At 41.6% G+C, this 23,884-nt stretch overlaps 1 protein-coding gene across 2 annotated transcripts in view; it reads left to right on the top strand.

Annotated features, from left to right (window-relative positions):
- LOC124607490 (clathrin interactor 1) overlaps window positions 1-23,884 on the top strand; it is a 183,787-nt gene that overhangs the window by 81,738 nt on the left and 78,165 nt on the right. For both annotated transcript variants that reach the window (XM_047139862.1, XM_047139861.1), the window contains exon 9: window positions 12,325-12,482. In XM_047139862.1, coding sequence (XP_046995818.1) covers window positions 12,325-12,482 — 158 coding nt within the window. The remainder of the gene's footprint in view (window positions 1-12,324; window positions 12,483-23,884) is intronic.

The raw sequence follows: 23,884 nt of genomic DNA, 5'->3' as shown, positions 1-23,884 counted from the left end.
TGCACACTATCTGTACTTTAATTCCTGTTGTTACATTGGTCTTGTAATATTACTGTATGTTGTTGTTGTTGTTGTGTCTAGACAAGACAGCCTAGACACAATGAGAGGAAGCCGAAAGGCACGCGCTTAAACTCACGCAGGCTGGCGTGATGTCTGAAACAGGATACGTAATGAATGCTGTAAAGAAAAGTACGTAGCTTCTGGAATACTTAACTTTAATCCATAATTGTAGAACATTGGTCTGATGGTACAGGCTTTATAAGATAACCAGCAAAAGATAAATGGCGCCTTGCTAGATCGTAGCAATTGTAGCTGAAGGCTATGCTAACTATCGTCTCGGCAAATGAGAGCGTATTTGTCAGTGAACCTTTCCTTGCAAAGTCGGCTGTACAACTGGGGCGAGTGCCAGTACATCTCTCTAGACCTGCCGTGTGGTGGCGCTCGGTCTGTGATCACTGACAGTGGCGACACGCGGGTCCGACGTATACTACCGGACCGCGGCCATTTTAAAAGCTACCACCTAGCAAGTGTGGTGTCTGGCGGTGACACCACAGTTGTTGTTGTTGTTGTTGTTGTTGTGGTCTTCAGTCCTGAGACTGGTTTGATGCAGCTCTCCATGCTACTCTATCTTGTACAAGCCTCTTCATCTCCCAGTACCTACCTGCTTAGTATATTCACCTCTTGATCTCCCTCTACGATTTTTACCCTCCACGCTCCCCTCCAATACTAAATTGGTGATCCCTTGATGCCTCAGAACATGTCCTACCAACTGATCCCTTCTTCTCGTCAAGTTGTGCCACAAACTTCTCTTCTCCCCAATCCTATTCCATACTTCCTCATTAGTTATGTGATCTACCCATCTGATCTTCAGCATTCTTCTGTAGCACCACATTTCAAAAGCTTCTATTATCTTTTTGTCCAAACTATTTATCGTCCATGTTTCACTTCCATACATGGCTACACTCCATACAAATACTTTCAGAAATGACTTCCTAACACTTAAATCTATACTCAATGTTAACAAAATTCTCTTCTTCAGAAACGCTTTCCTTGCCATTGTCAGCCTACATTTTATATCTTCTCTACTTCGACCATCATCAGTTATTTTGCTCCCCAAATAGCAAAACTCCTTTACTACTTTAAATGTCTCATTTCCAAATCTAATTCCCTCAGCATCACCTGACTTAATTCAACTACATTTCATTATCCTCGTTTTGCTTTTGTTGATGTTCATCTTATATCCTCCTTTCAAGACACTATCCATTCCGTTCAACTGCTCTCCCAAGTCCTTTGCTGTCTCTGACAGAATTACAATGTCATTGGCGAACCTCAATGTTTTTATTTCTTCTCTATGGATTTTAATACCTACTCCGAATTTTTCTTCACTGCTTGCTCAATATACAGACTGAATAACATTGGGGATAGGCTACAGCCCTGTCTCACTGCCTTCCCAACCACTGCTTCCCTTTCATGCCCCTCGATTCTAATAACTGCCATCTGGTTTCTGTACAAATTGAAAATAGCCTTTTGCTCCCTGTATTTTACCCCTGCCACCTTCAGAATTTGAAAGAGAGTATTACAGTCAACATTGTCAAAAGCTTTCTCTAAGTGTACAAATGTTAGAAACGTAGGTTTGCCCTTCCTTAATCTAGCTTCTAAGATGAGTTGTAGGGTCAGTGTTGCCTCACGTGTTCCAATATTTCTACGGAATCGAAACTGATCTTCCCCGAGGTCGGCTTCTACGAGTTTCTCCATTCTTCTTCTGTAAAGAATTCGCGTTAGTATTTTGCAGCTGTGACTTATTAAACTGATAGTTCGCTAATTTTCACATCTGTCAACACCTGCTTTCTTTGGAATTGGAATTATTATATTCTTCTTAAAGTCTGAGGGTATTTCGCCTGTCTCATACATCTTGCTCACCAGATGGTAGAGTTTTGTCAGGACTGGCTCTCCCAAGACCGTCAGTAGTTCCAATGGAATGTTGTCTACTCCCGGGGCCTTGTTTTGACTCTGGCCTTTCAGTGCTCTGTCAAACTCTTCACACAGTATCGTATCTCTCATTTCATCTTCATCTACATCCTCTTCCATTTCCATAATATTGTCCTCAAGTACATCGCCCTTGTATAGACCTTCTATATACTCCTTCCACCTTTCTGCTTTCCCTTCTTTGCTTAGAACTGGGTTTCCATCTGAGCTCTTGATGCTCATGCAAGTGGTTCTCTCCATGCTGGAGAGCCCGACTTCCTCAAATCCTGCCCTGAAATGAGATCCATCCTTCCTGAAATCCTCCCCACTCCACCAAGAGTGTCTTTCCGCCGTCCACCTAACCTTCGTAACCTCTTAGTTCATCCTTATGAAATCCCCAAACCACCTTCCCTACCCTCTGGCTCCTACCCTAGTAACCGCCCCCGGTGTAAAACCTGTCCCATGCACCCTTCCACCACCACCTACTCCAGTCCTGTAACCCGGAAGGTGTACACGATCAAAGACAGAGCCACATGTGAAAGCACCCACGTGATTTACCAACTGACCTGCCTACACTGTGAAGCTTTCTATGTGGGAATGAGCAGCAACAAACTGTCCATTCGCATGAATGGACACAGGCAGACAGTGTTTGTTAGTAATGAGGATCGCCCTGTGGCTAAACATGCCTTTGTGCACGGCCAGCACATCTTGGCACAGTGTTACACCGTTCGGGTTATCTGGATACTTCCCACTAACACCAACCTGTCAGAACTCCAGAGATGGGAACTTGCTCTTCAGTATATACTCTCTTCTCGTTATCCGACAGGCCTCAACCTCCGCTAATTTCAAGTTGCCGCCGCTCATACCTCACCTGTCTTTCAACAACATCTTTGCCTCTTTACTTCCGCCTCGACTGACATCTCTGCCCAAACTCTTTGCCTTTACAAATGTCTTCTTGTGTCTGTCTCTGTGTATGTGCGGATGGATATGTGTGTGTGCGCGCGAGTGTATACCTGTCATTTTTTCCCCGTAAGGTAAGTCTTTCCGCTCCCGGGATTGGAATGACTCCTTACCCTCTCCCTTAAAACCCACATCCTTTCATCTTTCCCTCTCCTTCCCTCTTTCCTGATGAAGCAACCGTTTGTTGCGAAAGCTTGAATTTTGTGTGTATGTTTGTGTTTGTTTGTGTGTCTATTGACCTGCCAGTGCTTTTGTTTGGTAAGGCTCATCATCTTTGTTTTTAGATATATTTTTCCCACGTGGAATGTTTCCCTCTATATATATATATATATATATATATATATATATATATATAAAAAAAACGCCTGGAATCCCTACCCAGTCTGTTACCCCCGGAAACCATCCTTGTAACCATTGATGCCACTTCCTTATACACAAATATTCCGCATGTCCAGGGCCTCGCTGCGATGGAGCACTTCCTTTCACGCCGATCACCTTCCGCCCTACCTAAAACCTCTTTCCTCATTACCTTAGCCAGCTTCATCCTGACCCACAACTTCTTCACTTTTGAAGGCCAGACATACCAACAATTAAAGGGAACAGCCATGGGTACCAGGATGGCCCCCTCGTATGCCAACCTATTCATGGGTCGCTTAGAGGAAGCCTTCCTGGTTACCCAGGCCTGCCAACCCGAAGTTTGGTACAGATTTATTGATGACATTTTCGTGATCTGGACTCACAGTGAAGAAGAACTCCAGAATTTCCTCTCCAACCTCAACTCCTTTGGTTCCATCAGATTCACCTGGTCCTACTCCAAATCCCATGCCACTTTCCTTGACGTTGACCTCCACCTGTCCAATGGCCAGCTTCACACGTCCGTCCACATTAAACCCACCAACAAGCAACAGTACCTCCATTATGACAGCTGCCACCCATTCCACATCAAACGGTCCCTTCCCTACAGCCTAGGTCTTCGTGGCAAACGAATCTGCTCCAGTCCGGAATCCTTGAACCATTACACCAACAACCTGAAAACAGCTTTTGCATCCCGTAACTACCCTCCCGACCTGGTACAGAAGCAAATAACCAGAGCCACATCCTCATCTCCTCAAACCCGGAACCTTCCACAGAAGAACCCCAAAAGTGCCCCACTTGTGACAGGATACTTTCCGGGACTGGATCAGATTCTGAATGTGGCTCTCCAGCAGGGATACGACTTCCTCAAAGCCTGCCCTGAAATGAGATCCATCCTTCATGAAATCCTCCCCACTCCACCAAGAGTGTCTTTCCGCCGTCCACCTAACCTTTGCAACCTCTTAGTTCATCCCTATGAAATCCCCAAACCACCTTCCCTACCCTCTGGCTCCTACCCCTGTAACCGCCCCCGGTGTAAAACCTGTCCCATGCACCCTCCCACCACCACCTATTCCAGTCCTGTAACCCGGAAGGTGTACACGATCAAAGGCAGAGCCACGTGTGAAAGCACCCACGTGATTTACCAACTGACCTGCCTACACTGTGAAGCGTTCTATGTGGGAATGACCAGCAACAAACTGTCCATTCGCATGAATGGACACAGGCAGACAGTGTTTGTTGGTAATGAGGATCACCCTGTGGCTAAACATGCCTTGGTGCACGGCCAGCACATCTTGGCACAGTGTTACACCGTCCGGGTTATCTGGATACTTCCCACTAACACCAACCTGTCAGAACTCCGGAGATGGGAACTTGCCCTTCAGCATATCCTTTCTTCTCGCTATCCGCCAGGCCTCAATCTCCGCTAATTTCTAATTTCAATTTGCCGCCGCTCATACCTCACCTGTCTTTCAACTTCATCTTTGCCTCTGTACATCCGCCCCGACTGACATCTCTGCCCAAAAAATGCCCAAACTCTTTGCCTTTACAAATGTCTGCTTGTGTCTGTGTATGTGTGGATGGATATGTGTGTGTGTGCGAGTGTATACCTGTCCTTTTTTCCCCCTAAGGTAAGTCTTTCCGCTCCCGGGATTGGAATGACTCCTTACCCTCTCCCTTAAAACCCATATCCTTTTGTCTTTCCTTCTCCTTCCCTCTTTCCTGACGAGGCAACCATTGGTTGCGAAAGCTAGAATTTTGTGTGTATGTTTGTGTTTGTTTGTGTATCTATCGACCTGCCAGCGCTTTTGTTTGGTAAGTTTCATCATCTTTCTTTTTATATATATATATATATATATATATATATATTTATTGTGGGAAAAATATATCTAAAAACAAAGATGATATACTTACCAAACGAAAGCGTTGGTATGTTGATAGACACAGAAACACATGGATGTGTGTGTGTGTGTGTGTGTGTGTGTGTGTGTGTGTGTGTGCGCGTGCGTGCGCGCGAATGTATACCTGTCCTTTTTTCCCCCTAAGATAAGTCTTTCCGCTCCCAGGATTGGAATGACTCCTTACCCTCTCCCTTATAACCCACATCCTTTTGTCTTTCCTTCTCCTTCCCTCTTTCCTGATGAAGCAACCGTGGGTTGCGAAAGATCGCTGTTAAAAGGCATTTGGAATTCCTTCATTGCTATAGGGCTGATCACGGTAAATACAGAGAAGAGGAGTGACAGAAGTATTACAAGAAGCAACAGAAATTATAATCCATGCTGCCAACACTACAGTATCATTCCCCTTAGGTCATTGTAGATGGACACTTGCTTCATGGTTTTTGAAAGAGGTGTCAGGTGCTATCAGAGAATGGCAAAGGGCTCTACAATGACATAGGCACCTCACCTGTACTGGAAATTTAATTTTATTCAAAAAATAAGGGCAAAAGCACAACACTCAGAGAAACAAAGGAGAATGTTGAGAAAGAAGTATTTCTTCTGTGACAGCAGAGTACTGGACTTCAACGCACTAATAAAAGCAGGGAATTCTAGATGAAGGGGAAATTAACACCAGTTCCTCTGACATTACTGAACATTTAGCTATATATAACATAGAAATGTCGGCACCTAACCACCTTTGAACAGGATGACCAGCAGCAGTACAACTGTATTACCTCCGACGAGAAGTTGAACTTCTTCCAGTTACAGTCCCCGTCGCAAAAGTCTCTGTTGATTGTTCCCAACGAGTAGTAAGGATGCACCTAAGACACGACGCCAAAGACAATATAATTACCAATTTTTATCACACTGCGTTTCATACAGTCATCCAAGAGAATCCACCTCCTTTACACAGTTGACTCTAAAGATAATGAATGAGTCTGCTGTGCATACATACACAGCTGGAATCAAGAACAAGTTTCTCTACCAAAGGAGTGCAGTATAAATACTGCGGGGTTAATATCCATACTTAGAGCACTAAAAAATTTTAACAACTTTCCTCAAAGAGGTGCATTGCAGATAATAAAAAGCTGCTATCCAAAATATCCATTGGTTCTGTCTCTTAATATAAGATACCAACTACATATACAGTAAAACCCAATTTTTTGGTTCCTGCATTTTATGTGCACTTCTGTCACTTGTTGAAATTCAGAAGGTGTGGCTTGGGGGTGTTGTCCTCCCCACCCCGCTGTCGCCCCCAAAGTATTTCGTGACAGCCAGCACAAATGCATAAAAAAGTCTTCAAAAATTATCATTCGTTCAAGCACTTTTTTGAGCTTTTTAAGTACCAGGAGGTCCTGACATTTTTATGTTTTTGAAAGCTCTTGGTTTCTTAGATCTGCCAATCGCAAACAACGGGCACTTACAGTCAGCACATGCATGTTCCACTTGTCAGCCTATACTCTGCTAGTTTTATGCCTGTGACTGTTTCATGTTTTGAGGCAAAGTTTTTTTCAGGAAGCATTTTATAGTTTAGTCCAATCTCATCAATGTTGTATAATTAATCAACATAAACTTTTTTAAAGTTTTTGAACAAACTCACTGACTTAATAATAAAAATAATAATAATAATAATAATAATAATAATAATAATAATAATAACAACTAAAAGAAAAATATAGACAAAGGCTAACAAAAATACTGAAAACAGAATTGACAGCAAGAAACAAGACAAAAGCTATAAATACTTATGCTATACCAATATTGACCTACTCATTTGGAGTAGTGAAATGGAGTAACACAGACCTAGAAGCACTCAATACACTTACTCAATCACAATGCCACAAATATAGAATACATCACATACATTCAGCAACAGAAAGATTCACATTAAGCAGAAAGGAAGGAGGAAGGGGATTTATTGACATAAGAAACCTACATTATGGACAGGTAGACAATTTAAGAAAATTCTTTATAGAACAAGCAGAAACTAGCATAATACACAAAGCAATCACTCATATAAATACATCGGCTACACCATTGCAATTTCATAACCACTTCTACAACCCTTTAGATCACATAATATCAACAGATACGAAGAAAGTAAATTGGAAAAAGAAAACACTACATGGCAAGCACCCATATCATCTAACACAGCCACACATCGATCAAAACGCATCCAACACATGGCTAAGAAAAGGCAATTTATACAGTGAGATGGAAGGATTCATGATTGCAGTACAGGATCAAACAATAAACACCAGATATTATAGCAAGCATATTATTAAAGATCCCAATACCACAACAGATAAATGCAGACTTTGCAAACAACAAATAGAAACAGTAGATCACATCACAAGTGGATGTACAATAATAGCAAAACACAATACACCAGAAGACATGACAATGTAGCAAAAATAATACATCAACAACTTACCATACAACATAAACTAATAAAACAACACTTTCCCATGTATAAGTATGCACCACAAAAATGTACTGGAGAATGATGAATACAAATTATACTGGAACAGAACCATTATAACAGATAAAACACCACCACATAACAAACCTGACATCATACTCACCAATAAAAAGAAGAAATTAACACAACTAATCAAAATATCCATACCCAATACAACAAATATACAGAAGAAAACAGGAGAAAAAATTGAAAAATACATCCAACTGGCTGAGGAAGTCAAGAACATGTGGATCAGGATAAAGTTGACATTATACCAATTATACTATCAACTAAAGGAGTCATACCACACAATATCCACCAGTACATCAACACAATACAGCTACATCCAAACGTATATATACAACTACAGAAATCTGTAATTATTGATACATGTTCAGTTACCCGAAAGTTCCTAAATGCAATGTAACATATACCGTACAGTTAAAAGGAAGTCACGCTTGATCAAGGTCCATGTCACTCTCCATTTTTAACCAGACATAACGTCTGAGAAAGGAAAGAAGAAATAATAATAATAATAATAATAATAAGCAGCAGCAGCAGGAATCTTTTCACCAGAAATAGCAACTTGTGTAATTCTCACTGGTGAAGCCAACCTTTACTTCATCGCAATTTGTCTTTTCTGTTGTGGGTAATTGAGATTCTGCTGTAGTAGGAGAAGCAGATACCATACTGAAATTCATTAGAAAATGTAACTCCTCCATGAAAGAAGTGACTTCCATGCTATTATGACAGGGGCAGGGGGGAGGAGAGGATCCAATGAAGAATGGGGTATTTCTTTCTGGGATCATTTTGTCAGTGCAAGGGTATTGCAGAGATTCTCAAGAGTGGTAAATGCTACAAGAGTTTCACTGGATGGAATTACCCCACCAATCTAGTTCAAAAGCAGATTCCCCAGGTCACATCCTGGTACTGCTGATCCCGCCAAATACATCTTGGTAGTACACCAGTTCTCACTCAGTATTATCCTGGTGTTGAGTGTATTAATCAACTACTTCAACAAGACAATGACTTCCTAAAATGATACCCTGAAATGAGGTCCATTCTGTATAAGATTTTGTCCACCACACCTAAAATAGCTTTTCGTCATCCTCCCGAGGTCCGCAATATCTTTGTCATACCCTACACTCCTTCTGCACCAACCTCCCTACAGTATGACTCCTACCCCTATGACTGCCCCTACTGCAATACTTGTGCTATGGACCCTCCTACCACCACCTATACCATCCCTGTAACTGGTAAAACATACACTATCAAAGGGAGTGTCACCTGTTAAACAAAATGTCATATACCAGCTGTTATGTAAACAATGTTCAGTCTTTTACACCATCATGACTTCCATCAAGTTATCAGTTAGGATGAATGAGCGTAGGCAGGGGTTGCATACTGGCAACACAAAATATCCTGTTGCAGAGCATGTTCCACAACATGACAGTCATGCCCTCAATGCCCGTTTCTCCACGTGCGCCATTTGGGTTCTTCACCCAGACACCAGTTTCTCAGAAATCCACAGGTGGGAACTGGCACTACAACATATCCTTGGTTCTTGCTACCCACCTGGTCTTAATTTACATTAATTTCTTCTGTCTGAGCAGGTCTTCACAATAACTACTCCTTTCTTCACTCCGTTGTAGTTTTCTACATGTTTAATTTTCTGACCCCTCTGTTATTTGCTGTCGCCCTCCCACCTCTTATCATATGCGATGCACTTAGCTTTTCTGGTGTAGTCCCCCAACAATCAGTCTTTCCTTCTCATCCCATCCGGTATGTCTCCCCTGATTGGGGTTCTGGGTGACTTTTCTGAACTCTGCCCCTTTTCCTAAACATCTCCATACCTTTTCCTTCATCCCTCTTTCTTCGTGTTGAACCCTTCTGCCAGAAGAAGCGGTCACTGGCTCCGAAATCTTGTAGACGTAACACCTTTTTTCATGTGTGTGTTCTCCTGCTGCCACTGAGTAGATTTTTTTATCCATACAGTTTCATTATATTGCTAAAAATTGATTGTTTTTGTTGTCATAAGAGCGGTGTTGTGCGTCATGGAGAAGTTCTTGAATTTCAAGAAAGTATTTTTCAGGAAGAGTTGGACAACATATTACTTGTAAGCGTAGGCTTAAAAGAGACGTATCTGCCACAGTTGCAAATGGCCTTTTTAGGGCGTTTTTGCTAACCACCTCCCACGAACATCTCATGAAATGGCGACGATGACAAAGGTGAAGAAATTACAGATAATACAGAGGCTTACTGACAGTCATTCTTCTCACATACTGAGTCTGCATAAAAAGCACTGTGGACCTTGCCGTTGGTGGGGAGGCTTGCGTGCCTCAGCGATACAGATAGCCAGGGATAGACATAGGTGCAACCACAATGGAGGAGTATCTGTTGAGAGGCCAGACAAACATGTGGTTCCTGAAGAGGGGCAGCAGCCTTTTCAGTAGCTGCAGGGGCAACAGTCTGGATGATTGACTGATCTGGCCTTGTAACACTAACCAAAACGGCCTTGCTGTGCTGGTACTGTGAATGGCTGAAAGCAAGGGGAAACTACAGCCGTAATTTTTCCCGAGGGCATGCAGCTTTACTGTATGGTTAAATGATGGTGTCCTCTTGGGTAAAATATTCCGGAGGTAAAATAGTCCCCCATTCGGATCTCCGGGCGGGGACTACTCAAGAGGATGTCGTTATCAGGAGAAAGAAAACTGGTGTTCTATGGATCGGAGCGTGGAATGTCATATCCCTTAATTGGGCAGGTAGGTTGAAAAATTTAAAAAGGGAAATGGATACGTTAAAGTTGGATATAGTGGGAATTAGTGAAGTTCGGTGGCAGGAGGAACAAGACTTTTGGTCAGGTGAATACAGGGTTAGAAATACAAAATCAAATAGGGGTAATGCAGGAGTAGGCTTAATAATGAATAAAAAAATAGGAATGCGGGTAAGCTGCTGCAAACAGCATAGTGAATGCATCATTAATCATAGCTAACACTTGGCTCAAGAATCATGAAAGAAGGTTGTATACATGGAAGAGGCCTGGAGATACTAGAAGGTTTCAGATAAATTATATAATGGTAAGACAGAGATTTAGGAACCAGGTTTTAAATTGGAAGACATTTCCAGGAGCAGATGTGGACTCTGACCACAATCTATTGGTCATGAACTGCAGATCAAAACTTACGAAACTGCAAAAAGGTGGGAATTTAAGGAGATGGGACCTGGATGAACAGACAGAACCAGAGGTTGTAGAGAGAACATTAGGGAACGACTGACAAGAATGGGGGCAAGAAATACAGTAGTAGAAGAATGGGTAGCTTTGAGAGATGAAGTAGTGAAGGCAGGCATGAAGTGCTGAATTCAGGCATTCAGTTAAGTGCACGCATGGCACATATGCAAGTGGTATTAATAAGATGGCAGTGCCACCATTATCATGGAAGATTTGGTGATGCAAAAGAGCTTCGCTAAACTCGATACGTAGGTCATGATGTATGACCAAAAGCAGAGGCGAGTGTATGCTTGTGACAATCTTCTGCAACCCATTGAAGAAGACCCCAGCCTTTCCGACAACATAATCATGGGAGACAAAACTTGGATTTTTGAATATGATCTGGAAACAAAGTGAAGAGTTTTGCGCGCAGCATACTGCAGCATCCTGTTGTCGAAAATGGCTTGAATGAGCAAATGCAGCGTGAAAGCGATTCATTTTCTTCAACACTAATGGGGCTGGGCCACTACGAATCTGTACCTGAGGGGCAGAAAATGAATGGTGCTTTTTACACACAAGTGCTAAGAGGACTGAAGAGAAGGGTCAGCCGGGTGAAAACAGCCATCATTGGGAACTGTGAATTGCATCACGACAATGCACCCAGTCACACCTACTCCAAGGTCACAGATTGTCTGAAGATAAATGGCATTGTGACAATTTCCCAAACTCCTTGCAGTCCCAACGTAGTACCAGCAGAGTATATCCTATTCCCAAAAGCGAAATCCTCCCTCAAATGGTACTCTTAAGTGCCTTCAAACACGTACCCTTAAGGACCTTCTTTAATCCGCACCTTCTGGGATCTGCCTACAAGGGAGACTTCAAATAATGGGAAAAGCTGTTGGCAAAAGTGTGTCAATGATCAAGGGCTGTAGTTTGAAGAACTTTTAGGCCTTGTAACAATATATCACATCTATTTTTCTGAAACTCTGTATAAAAAGCATATTCAAATGTGTACAGGTGTTGTATTGTTAAATAACAATTGAAGTTGAAGAGCCATTTCCATAGGTGTCTGTTTCACAATGTAGCAATTTGGACACCTTTACCTTAAGAAATATTGTCAACTTCTCATTGCCTGAACACTCCTCAACAGTTATATACTGTTTCAGAACTGAGCCCATGTGCAGTTTGTAGAATACCTTTTTTATGGTACATGCTACATATTCCTTTTGCAAGTTACACAATACCCTGTTTCTGTGCATCACAATGTGTTTCTCTCTCTCTCTCTCTCTCTCTCTCTCTCTCTCTCTCTCTCTGTGTGTGTGTGTGTGTGTGTGTGTGTGTGTGTGTGTGTGTGTGTGTGTGTGTTTACTAATGAACAACCCCAATAAAATGTGTAATGAAAGTTTGTTTTCTATAGTTAGGCACATCTGTTTCAGGGATAATCAGGATGATTTTGCAGATTTTGCTAGTGCATTTACTGGTACTCCTAGCAGTCAGCCTCAGACTGTGTTGCAGCAAAGTGCTCAGATACAACTATCACTCTCAAATAAATCTGCAGTGTCTCCCATAACAAACAACGCTGCGGTGATTACTGGTAAGTTGTTGTTTTTACTTGGTAAAAATATTTAACTCCAGCTCTAGTGTGTAGTGGTAGGACGAAAAGGCTGGGAAGGGCACCAGTTGTCCACATATGAACATAACATGAGATTGTGAGGGCAGTGGCATCTTCACACAGCAGTCTGATATTTATTTAGAAGGCTATGAATGTACACGCTGTCTTTATTCTTTTGGAAACTAGAAATATAATAGTGCTACAGCCTAAGTCATTTAGAATTTCAACAGGAATGGAAAAAACCTTGAACAATTTGTTTGATAATATACAGAAGGTTCTGGTTGAGAATTAAGTATAAAGATTACAACTCGCTAAAAGGCAGAAGTGCTGCATCATTGATTGGTACACAAACAAAAGGTACAGAGCTTTGCTAACTTTCGGAATGGTTTTCCTTTTTCAAGCTTGTAGGAAAACACACACACACACACACACACACACACACAGTATTGGAAAGGAGTGGGGAGATAGCGAGTTACCTTAGGTTTAGGCCAGGGAGGTTATGGGGGCAAAGGATTTGCTGTAAGAATAGTTCCCATTTGTGCAGCTCAGAAAAGCTGGTGATGGTAATGAGGATCCAGATATCATGGGTTGTGAAGCAACCATTGAAATCTCCCATATTGTGCTCTGCTGCATGCTGTGCCACTAGATGGTCCACCTTGTTTTTAGCAGCAGTTTGGCAGTGGCCATTCAATCTAGTTTACAGCTGGTTGGTCATCATACCAATCACAAATGCTGTGCAGCAGTTGCAACAGAGCTGGTATATAATGTGGCTGCTTTCACAAGTGGTCCAGCCTCTGATGGGGTAGGATAAGCCTGTGACAGGACTGGAGTAAATGGTGCTGGGTGGGTGGATTGGGCAGGTCTTGTGTCTGGGTCTTCCACAAGTGTATGATCCCTGTGGTTGGTGGTTGGGAGTGGGAGTGTCATAGGGATGGACTACGATATTTTAGAGGTTGGGTGGGTGGTAGAACACCACTTTGGGAGGGGATGGAAGTATCTACAGTGGGATGTACCTCATTTCAGGGCATATTGATAGATAGTGAAAGCCCTGATCAAGGATGTGGTTCAGTAGTTCCAGTCCAATGTGGTATTGGGTGGCAAAGGGGGTGCTTCTTTGTGGTTGGTTCTTGGGATGGATGTGAAGATCAGGTGTGTATGGGGATATGGCACAGGAGAGCTGTTTGTGTATTAGTCAAACCCACCAATCACCAACAGTACCCACACTTTGGCAGCTGCCGTCCCTTCCACACCAAAAAAGTCCCTACCATACAGTCTGGCCACCTGGGGCAGACGCATCTGCAGTGATGCCAAAAACTAGGTGGACACTCCAGTGGCATAACATGCAGCAGAACATAACGTAAGAGATTTCAATGGCTGCCTCACAATCCATGATAGCTGGATCCTTCCCACAACCACCAACTTTTCTGAGCTGCGCAGATGGGAGCTATTCTTCCAGCAAATCCTATGCCCCCATAACCTCCCTGGCCTAAATCTAAGGTACTCGCTGTCCCCCCACCCCCTCCCAATACTGTGTGTGTGTGTGTGTGTGTGTGTGTGTGTGTGTGTGTGTACACACACCATCCCATCCCCTATCTTAGTACCCCCATCCAATTCATGTCAGCTACTTGTGTGCAGCTATATCATGCCATAGCCTATGAAATGACATGCCCAGCCATCTGCCACATGCCCCCTACCTGCACCCCTAGCAAGCCTACAGATAGCTCCGCACTCTCCCATGCTTGTCCCTAACCTCCTCCCTACCTTCCGCGCCTCTAACCATCATCTCACCCTACACCCTCACCTCATCCAAGTACATTCACTGTGGTCCAGGAAAGAACTGGCCGTTAACTCAGCACAATGTAGGGAAAGAGCATGTGCACGTGTGTGTGTGTGTGTGTGTGTGTGTGTGTGTGTTCATGTCCATGGTTTTTCCTACAAGCTTGAAAATGGAAGTTCATTCTGACAGCTAGCATAAAGCTCTGTACCTTTTGTTTGTATACCTATCAATCATGTAGAACAATTTGTTTGAACATTCAAGAAAAAACTGTCCTTCACATACTTTACTGGTTGCTCTGGTACCAGTCATACATGTGATGGCCACAGGTGGCTAGGCTGTTAGGGAGAGACTTGTAGGTAACTGGTGGCAGGTGTCAAAGTGGAGATATTGCTGGTTGTTGGGATATTTGATATTGGCAGAGGTTGTGATGTTTCCATCTCTGTGGTTATCAGCATCAAGGAAGGTGGCTTGTTGGATTGAGTAGTACCAGTTGAAGTGAACGTCAGCACCTTGTTGTGGTTCTGGAGGAATGTGGATAGGATATCCTTACCCTTGGTACAGATCATGAAGATACCGTCAATGAATCTGAACCAGGTATTATAGGTTTGGGATTCCGGGTGGTTAAGGAGGATTCCTCTAGATGGCTCATGAATAGGTTGGCATAGAACGGTGCCATGTGGACGTGCATTGCTGTAGCAAATGTTTGTTTGTAAGCAATGCTTTCAAAGGAGAAGTAATTATGGGTGAGGATACAGTTGGTCATGGCGACTATGAGGATGGGTGTTCGGGATGTCAGTATAAAGGGAGCTGACATCAGTAGTGATGAGCAGGGCACCAGGTGCTAAAGGAACAGGAACAGTGGAGAGTCTGACATCAGTAGTGATGAGCAGGGTACAAGGTGCTAAAGGAACAGGAACAGTGGAGAGTCAGTGGAGGGGATGGTTGGTTTCTTAATATGGGATGGTAGGTTGTGGGTAAATAGACAGTAGGTGTTGTAGCACAAGAGCAGAGTGTCTCTCAGTGGGGGCACCATAACTGGTCACAATGGGACTTCTTGGGTAGTTAGGGAGCACGTAGAAGATAGGAGTGCGCTGAGTGGCGGGGGAGGGGATGGGGGTGTGTGAAAGAAAAAAGAAAGAATGAGAGAGGGGGGGAACGGGGTTAGGTAGGTTTTGGGTTGGGCGTAAGGATTTTAACAGAGAATCTTATTAGATTCCTTCCATGGGTTCACTTGGCGGGGTTTGTAAGTGGAAGAATCTGACAGCTGGCAGAGTCTGTCCAGGCAATCCCTGCGAATAAAAACCACAGTGGTGGAGCCTTTGTCAGCAGGTAAGATTATAAGGCGGGGATCAGTTTTCAGGTGGTGGATTGCAGTTCTTTCAGCAAATGTTGTGGTTAGCTTTCATGTTGAGGGCTTTTGGGAATGATGAAGCAAGCTTGAGTTTCAGAAATTTTGGATTGTTAGTAGGGGGTGATTTTTTTTTTTTTTTTTTTTTTTTGTGTGTGTGGGGGGGGGGGGGGGGGGGGTGGCAGTGGGGGTGGAGCACGGTTTGGATGGGGGAGTGAACATCATCAGGCAGGGTTCAGCATTGGCTTTAATACTCTCAAGATGCCAAGTCACACAAGATAGTAATAGTGCAACAATAACACTGCAGTAAGTAATATGAACCATGTTCAGAAAGTAAGAGTATTTGATTTTTCTATTCCTTCTAGCCAAGGTGTACTTAAAAAAAAACTGCAGTATATTTTTGATATACTAGTTGACGGTTTGTCACTTAATCACTATCCCATTCAGCACATGCAGTTAGCTGCGGCACAAGTTCCTTTATGCTCTCCTCAAAGAACTCTCTCTCAGCCTATTTCCCCCACTTTATAATCTCCTTCTGTGCCTACTCGTCAGTTGGAAACTTAATTCTACTCTTGTATGCTTTCAGAATAGTGAAAAATCAGGGGAAAACAAGGGGTGGTTCAAAACATCCCAACCAAATGAGTCCAAGAGCAGCTTGGTGGCTAAGGCTGTTTGAATATGGGTGTTGTGCAGCAGGCACACCCCTCTCGTCTTCTCGAGACAGAAATTAAACCAAAATAATACCCTTTTGATTCTAAAACACTGAGGCCATGACTTTACCTAAAATTGGTATTTTGAATTGTTTGGCAAATGGAGAATTGGTGTGGTGTCCTTCCCCAACCCCCCCCCCCCCCCCCCCCCGCCCCCCCTCCTCCCCATCAGGCAAGTAATGAGCCAGTCAGGTTTCATCACCAGTCGCAATAGAGCTCAGAAAATCCTCGCCTTCCAATTCAAGTTGGTGAAGAAACTCGTGGGCACAACTGACTTGATTTTTCTTGGGCTGCCCTGTAAGCTGTTTTGGGACCCATCTTGCGCAGTTTCCGATATCCCAGTGTTCAGTGTTTCTGTGAGTGCTTTGTATAAGGGAGCTCTGAAGAGTTATGGAAACATTGCAAAAAATTCATCCGTGGTGAGTGCAATCTTTGATCCCTCATAAACACACTCATTGTGTACATAAAACTTCAGTGTAAACCTTAAAAAAAAACTTCAGTAGATGTTATTCCTTGTGCAAGTAGGAATTGGGTCACAGGATGTGGCTCGCACTTGGCAGGATTTCTTACGAACATCTTTCACGCAACTGGACAATACAGCATGAGTTTATGTAATGCCATGTTCCTGCGATACTTGCTCTGGTCAGGGGATCCCCTACTACCCCTCAGTGTTGTCAATCCTCAAAAAATCACATCTTGTTATGGTCACAATACACTTACTTTCTGAACATGCCTTGTACACTTTGAGTTGCACATTAAAGATTATTTTTTATTTACCACTTTAGAGTAAAACTCATATTGCCACAGAGGATTACACATACAAGTAGTATGGTTACAACTTAGATATTATTTAATAAGGAAATGATTGATAGGAAATTCCAGTTCTGTGTACAAAATGAAAACTTCACATAAAAGGTGTTTATTTATGATTGAAAGGATTTTTCATGAAGTAGTATGGAGTGTCAAACAGGTATTTCTTTTTTAAACAAAGCTTATTGTTCCTCTGATATTATTAGATAATGAATTGAATATTTTAGCATGAACGTACTTGACTGTCTTTGAACAAGTGTCATATGCTTTGACTAAGCGTGGAGACTGCAGATTGTCTTTCCTTCATAATAAAGACTATCAGGGGCTGTACTTACTCAGATGTTGTTGTACTTATATACAGTTGTTTGAATAGAACACAGCATGAAGTGTGTGGGGATACCCTACACACAATATGAACTACTTTCTGCAGTGTGAAGATAGGCAGTTTCCATAATATTATGCCTGTAATACATTATAAATGTACTGCCATCACCAAAACCACTCTCTGAGAAAATGTTGTGTGGCGAACATGTTTTGTCTGCCATCTATGTTGACATAAAGAAATTATGAGGAGTACACTTGTTTTAGTAAATGGTCAGTATGTGCAATAACTATGCTATTTGGGTAATAGTTGTGTGCATGGAAGTGAATGAAAGTAATCTTCATAACAAACGTAAGATTCACTCAAGGAAATTAGAAAAGTGTGAAAGACAATTGCTGGCCATTACTTTTCTTCGGGATATGAGATAATAGTGCTGATAGGCACATATAAAAGTACATGGCACTATTCTATTTTTTTGAGTTATTATTTCCTTCCTCGGGGAGGAGAAAAGGATGGCTTGGGGAAAGTGAGAAAGGAGGTACATATTACTCAAACTCCAGGACGAAAGAAATGTATCTATTTTGTGGACGAGGGGTGGAAATACAATTCAAATAAGACTAAAAAAATGTGTAATCAGTAAATTAAAGAGAAAACACTACAATTTGACTATGCATGTTTGAGCTTTATGATGGATGCTAAACTTGGCAGTTTCCCCACAGTGTCTCATTCTTTCACTCTCTGTTGAGTTGCAGCAGTGAATGAAAATATCAGTGCATTTTTGAAACATCTGAATCTTCAAAATATCTGAGTTTTGTGATCAGCTTTGTGTGTTCACCTGAACAAAAATGCTTCTGTGACATGTGATAAATTGAATATAGATTTCAGTGATTTTTCTATTTGGAGGAGAAGGTGTGCCTGTTATGGGCTTAACAATTACAACAGTCAATACTGAGACACCTACCAATCTCCGTGAGCTACATCTCACTAGCAGACAACTTCTATGTATTTTGCAAATAGAAACTGGTAGAAGTCCTCACACAATTTCAAAGGAACATTTGCATATGTCTAATGATGCATTGTGGCAAAATACCGTCACTGCTGATAAAATGAGGGTCCATTGTTATGACCTAGAAATGAAATGGAGTAGCATGGAGTCGGTGTAACATGGTCAACCACCCCCATAAAGTATGTATACTGAAGGCAGCGAATAAGGTAATTGTTATAACATCATTCTATTACAAAGACATCCTGTACGCTGATCCTGTTGAAAAAGGTTCTATGGGCAGGTCTTGAGCCATCTAATGATCACATTCAAAAGAAGAGTAAATAATTTGTTTAATAATGGAACCTTCATTGGAATAATGCTAGTGTTCATCTGAAACAGACTGTGATAGAAATTTTGACCAGAAAAGGCATCTCTGTGATACCCCATCCACCTTACAGTCAAAATTTGACATTATTACACTTTTTCCTTCACTGCAGTGCCAAAATGGACCTCAAGGAAAGTTGTTTTGACACACACAAGTTCTAGATACATGGCAAAGAAAGGCCTTCACCATGTTTTGCAGGAGTGCCATGGGACTGGGACAAGCACATCATTTGGGTGAAGGTCACGGTTAAAGCAGGCTCAAACATGGTAATTGGATGTTTCTATTGGCCCGCTGGCTCAGGAGCTGTTGTGGCAGAACACCTGAAGGAAAATTTGGAAAATATTTCAAGTAGATTTTCTGACCATGTTATAGTTTCGGGGGCGATTTTAATTTACCAGATATAGACTTTAAGTCCATTATCTGAAAACTACCTTGAGCAGTTAAACAGAGAACAGACTTATGGTGATAACATATTAGACCTTCTGGTGACAAATAGACCCATACTATTTGAAACAGTTAACACAGAACAGGGAATCAGCAATCATAAAGCGGTTACAGCATTCATGATTTCAGCCATAAATAGAAATAATAAAAAAGGTAGGAAGATTTTTCTGTTTAGCAAAAGTGACAAAAAGCAGATTTCAGAGTACTTGACGGCTCAACACAAAAGTTTTATGTCAATTACAGATAGTGTTGAGGATCAGTGGACAAAGTTCAAAACCATCATACAATATGCATTAGATAAGTATGTGCCAAGCAAGCTCGTAAGAGATGGAAAAGAGCCACCGTGGTACAACAACTGAGTTAGAAAACTGCTATGGAAGCAAAGGGAACTTCACAGCAAACATAAACGTAGCCAAAGCCTTGCAGACAAACAAAAATTACATGAAGCAAAATGTAGTGTGAGGAGGGCTATGCGAGAGGCGTTCAACGAATTCAAAAGTAAAGTTCGATGTACTGACTTGGCAGAAAATCCTAAGAAATTTTGGTCTTATGTCAAAGCGGTAGGCGGATCAAAACAAATTGTCCAGACACTTTGTGACCAAAATGGTACTGAAACAGAGGGTGACAAACTAAGGGCCGAAATACTAAATGTCTTTTTTCCAAAGCTGTTTCACAGAGCAAGACTGCACTGTAGTTCCTTCTCTAGATCGTTGCACAGATTATTAAATGGTAGATATCAAAAGATGACAGAGAAATAGAAAAACAATTAAAATTGCTCAAAAGAGGAAAGGCCACTGGGCCTGATGGGATACCACTTCAATTTTACACAGAGTACGTGAAGGAACTAGCCCCCCTTAAAGTGGTGTACCGTAGGTCTCTAGAAGAGTGTAGCGTTCGAAAAGATTGGAAAAGGGTACAGGTAATCCCCATTTTCAAGAAGGGACGTCGAACAGATGTGCAGAACTATAGACCTATATCTCTAACCTCGATCAGTTGTAGAATTTTGGAACAGGTATTATGTTACAGTATATGACTTTTCTGGAGACTAGAAATCTACTCTGTAGGAATCAGCAGGGGTCTTGAAAAAGATGATCGTGTGAAACTCAGCTCGCGCTATTCGTCCACGAGCCTCAGAGGACCATAGACGCGGGTTCCCAGGTAGATGTGTGTTTCTTGACTTCTGCAAGGCATTTGATACAGTTCCCCACAGTCGTTTAATGAACAAAGTAAGAGCATATCAATTGTGTGATTGGATTGAAGAGTTCCTAGATAACAGAACGCAGCATGTCATTCTCAATGGAGAGAAGTCTTCCGAAGTAAGAGTGATTTCAGGTGTGTTACAGGGGAGTGTTGTAGGACCGTTGCTATTCACAATATATATAAATGACCTAGTGAATAACATCGGAAGTTCACTGGGGCTTTTTACAGGTGATGCTGTAGTATATCAAGAGGTTGTAACAATGGAAAATTGTACTGAAATGTAGGAGGATCTGCACTGAATTGACACATGGTGAAGGGAATGGCAGTTGAATCTCAATGTAGAAAAGTGTAATGTGCTGTGAATACATAGAAAGATGCTTTATTATTTAGCTACAATATAGCAGGTCAGCAACTGAAAGCAGTTAATTCCATAAATTATCTGGGAGTAGGTATTAGGAGTGATTTAAAATGGAATGACAATATAAAATTAATCGTCAGTAAAGCAGACGCCAGACTGAGATTCATTGGAAGAATCCTAAGGAAATGCAGTCCTAAAACAAAGGAAGTAGGTTGCCGTACACTTGTTCGCTCACTGCTTGAATACTGCTCACCGGTGTACCAGTGTGGGATCTTTACCAGATAGTGTTGATAGAAGAGATAGAGAAGATCCAACGGAGAGCAGCGTTCTTCATTACAGGATCGTTTAGTAATTGTGAAAGCATTACGGAGATGATAGGTAAACTGCAGTGAAAGACTCTGCAGGAGAGACGCTCAGTAGCTCGGTACGGGCTTTTGCATAAAAAGGGGGATACGTCGGATGTCAACAACTACCGCCCAATCTATCTTCTGACAGCTCTATCAAAAATTTTTGAGAAAGTAATGTATTCCAGAGTAGCCTCCCATATTTGTAAAAATAAAGTACTAACAAAATGTCAGTTTGGTTTTCAGAAAGGCTTTTCAACAGAAAATGCTATATACGCTTTCACTGATCAAATATTAAATACTCTGAATAAGGGGACATCACCCATTGGTATTTTTTGTGATCTCTCAAAGGCCTTTGATTGTGTAAATCATGGAATTCTTTTAGATAAGCTAAATCATTATGGTTTGAGTGAGACAGTGCACAAATGGTTTAATTCATACTTAACTGGAAGAATGCAGAAAGTTGAAATAAGTGGTTCGTGTAAAGTTAAAACAACAGCTGAGTACTCAAACTGCGGGGCTACCAAGTACGGGGTCCCACAGGGTTCGGTCTTGGGTTCTTTACTGTTCTTGATATACATTAATGACTTACCATTCCACATTGATGAAGATGCAAAGTTACTTCTTTTTGCTGATGATACAAGCATAGTAATAACATCCAAAAACCAAGAACTAAGTGATGTAATTGTAAATGATGTTTTTCACAAAATTGTTAAGTGGTTCTCAACAAACGGACTCTCTTTAAATTTTGATAAAACACAGTATATACAGTTCCGTACAGTAAATGGCACAACTCCAGTAATAAATATAGACTTTGAACGGAAGTCTGTAGCTGTGGTAGAATTTTCAAAATTTTTAGGTTTGTCCATTGATGAGAGGTAAAACTGGTCTGCTGAAACGTCTGAGTTCAGCTATGTATGCTATTAGGGTTATTGCAAATTTTGGTGATAAGAATCTCAGTAAATTAGCTTACTATGCCTACTTTCATTCACTGCTTTCGTATGACATCATATTCTGGGGTAATTCATCATTGAGTAGAAAAGTATTTATTGCTCAAAAAGTGTAATCAGAATAATTGCTGGAGCCCACCCACGGTCATCCTGCAGACATCTATTTAAGGATCTAGGGATCCTCACAGTAACCTCACAGTATATGTATTCACTTATGAAATTTGTTGTTAATAATCCAACCCAGTTCAAAAGTATAGCAGTGTGCATAACTATAACACCAGGAGAGAGGATGATCTTCACTATGCAGGGCTAAATCTGACTTTGGCACAGAAAGGGGTAAATTATGCTGCCACAAAAGTCTTTGGTCACCTACCAAACAGAATCAAAAGCCTGACAGATAGCCAACTAACATTTAAAAATAAATTAAAAGAATTTCTAGATGACAGCTCCTTCTACTCATTGGCTGATTTTTAGATATAAATTAATGGGGAGATGGAACAACAACAACAACAACAACAACAACAACAACTTAAACATTAGTGTCATGCAAAATTTTGCGTAATGTTATATCTTGTACAGACATCTTTTATTAACCTGACACGTTCCACATCATTACGAAGTGTCGTATTCATGATCTATGGAACAAGCATTGATCTAATCTAATCTAATCTAATCTAATCTAATCTTGAAGTTTCAAGAACATAACTTCACCGAGGAGACAAATAGTATATTGCTCTCTCCTACGTATATCTCGCGAAGAGATGCTGAGGATAAAATCAGAGAGATTAGAGCCCACACAGAGGCATACTGACAATCTTTCTTTCCACGAACAATACGAGACTGGAATAGAAGGGAGAACCGATAGAGGTACTCAAGGTACCCTCCACCACACACTGTCGGCTGGCTCGCGGAGTATGAATGTAGATGTAGACATTGAGTAGGAGTACTACTCAGTCATGTTATTTTGCACTTGGCCTCTCCTGGCCATTGTCAGAAGCAGACGGTAATGTTACAGTAAACAAGAATGACGTTGACTAAGGAAAATGCATCACACTGAGTGAATGCTGTTAGGAAAGTTGTGCATATACTATCAGGTGACTCATTTTGGTCTCGTGAAATATCATAATAAAAACTTACAATAAGCCAACCGAAGTGTCCTAACTCCCATGTGCGATAATATTGTCGTCGACTAATATGTTGAAGGTGACAAAAATTGGAATTTTAAACTTCTGAAATAAAGCTTTTAGAAAAGCAGTGCCAGTCTTGCTGAACATTCTTTGTACATTAGATGTGGTAGCAAGAAATATATATGACCTCTTTAAGCATGTCAACTTTGAAACCAGTATTAGTGATGTGAAGCGGTTGAAACAACAATGATTACCAAAGTACAAAAGGGCAGCTGAAACAAATCAAGGTTTACATGGTCAGCAAATTGGACAAACAGACTGTGTCATACCTCAGTGAGAAACCTTTCAAACATTTACTTCTGGGCACAATCACATGGAACTGTTGCTGAAGTTTGAAAGAGCAGTATATCAAGCACTGGATGTAGGTATGTATTTAGTAGAACAGTTTATGATGGGAGAGACGTTGCATGATGTGCAGTTTGTATTAAAGGAACATCAACTACTGCATAGTAAGTGTAAAGCAAAGAGTAGGGCTAGGACAGCGAGATGGTGAATGCAAAATGTTTAGCTGTCAGAAGAGCAGTGTGTGAAGCCTTCGAAAGCTGCAGTAGCTGAACATTATCA

The sequence above is a fragment of the Schistocerca americana genome, chromosome 3 (assembly GCF_021461395.2).
Source record: "Schistocerca americana isolate TAMUIC-IGC-003095 chromosome 3, iqSchAmer2.1, whole genome shotgun sequence".
Classification (NCBI taxonomy): domain Eukaryota; kingdom Metazoa; phylum Arthropoda; class Insecta; order Orthoptera; family Acrididae; genus Schistocerca; species Schistocerca americana.
The sequence above is the reverse complement of the archived record's forward strand: the minus strand, read 5'-3'. Positions and strand labels throughout refer to the sequence as shown.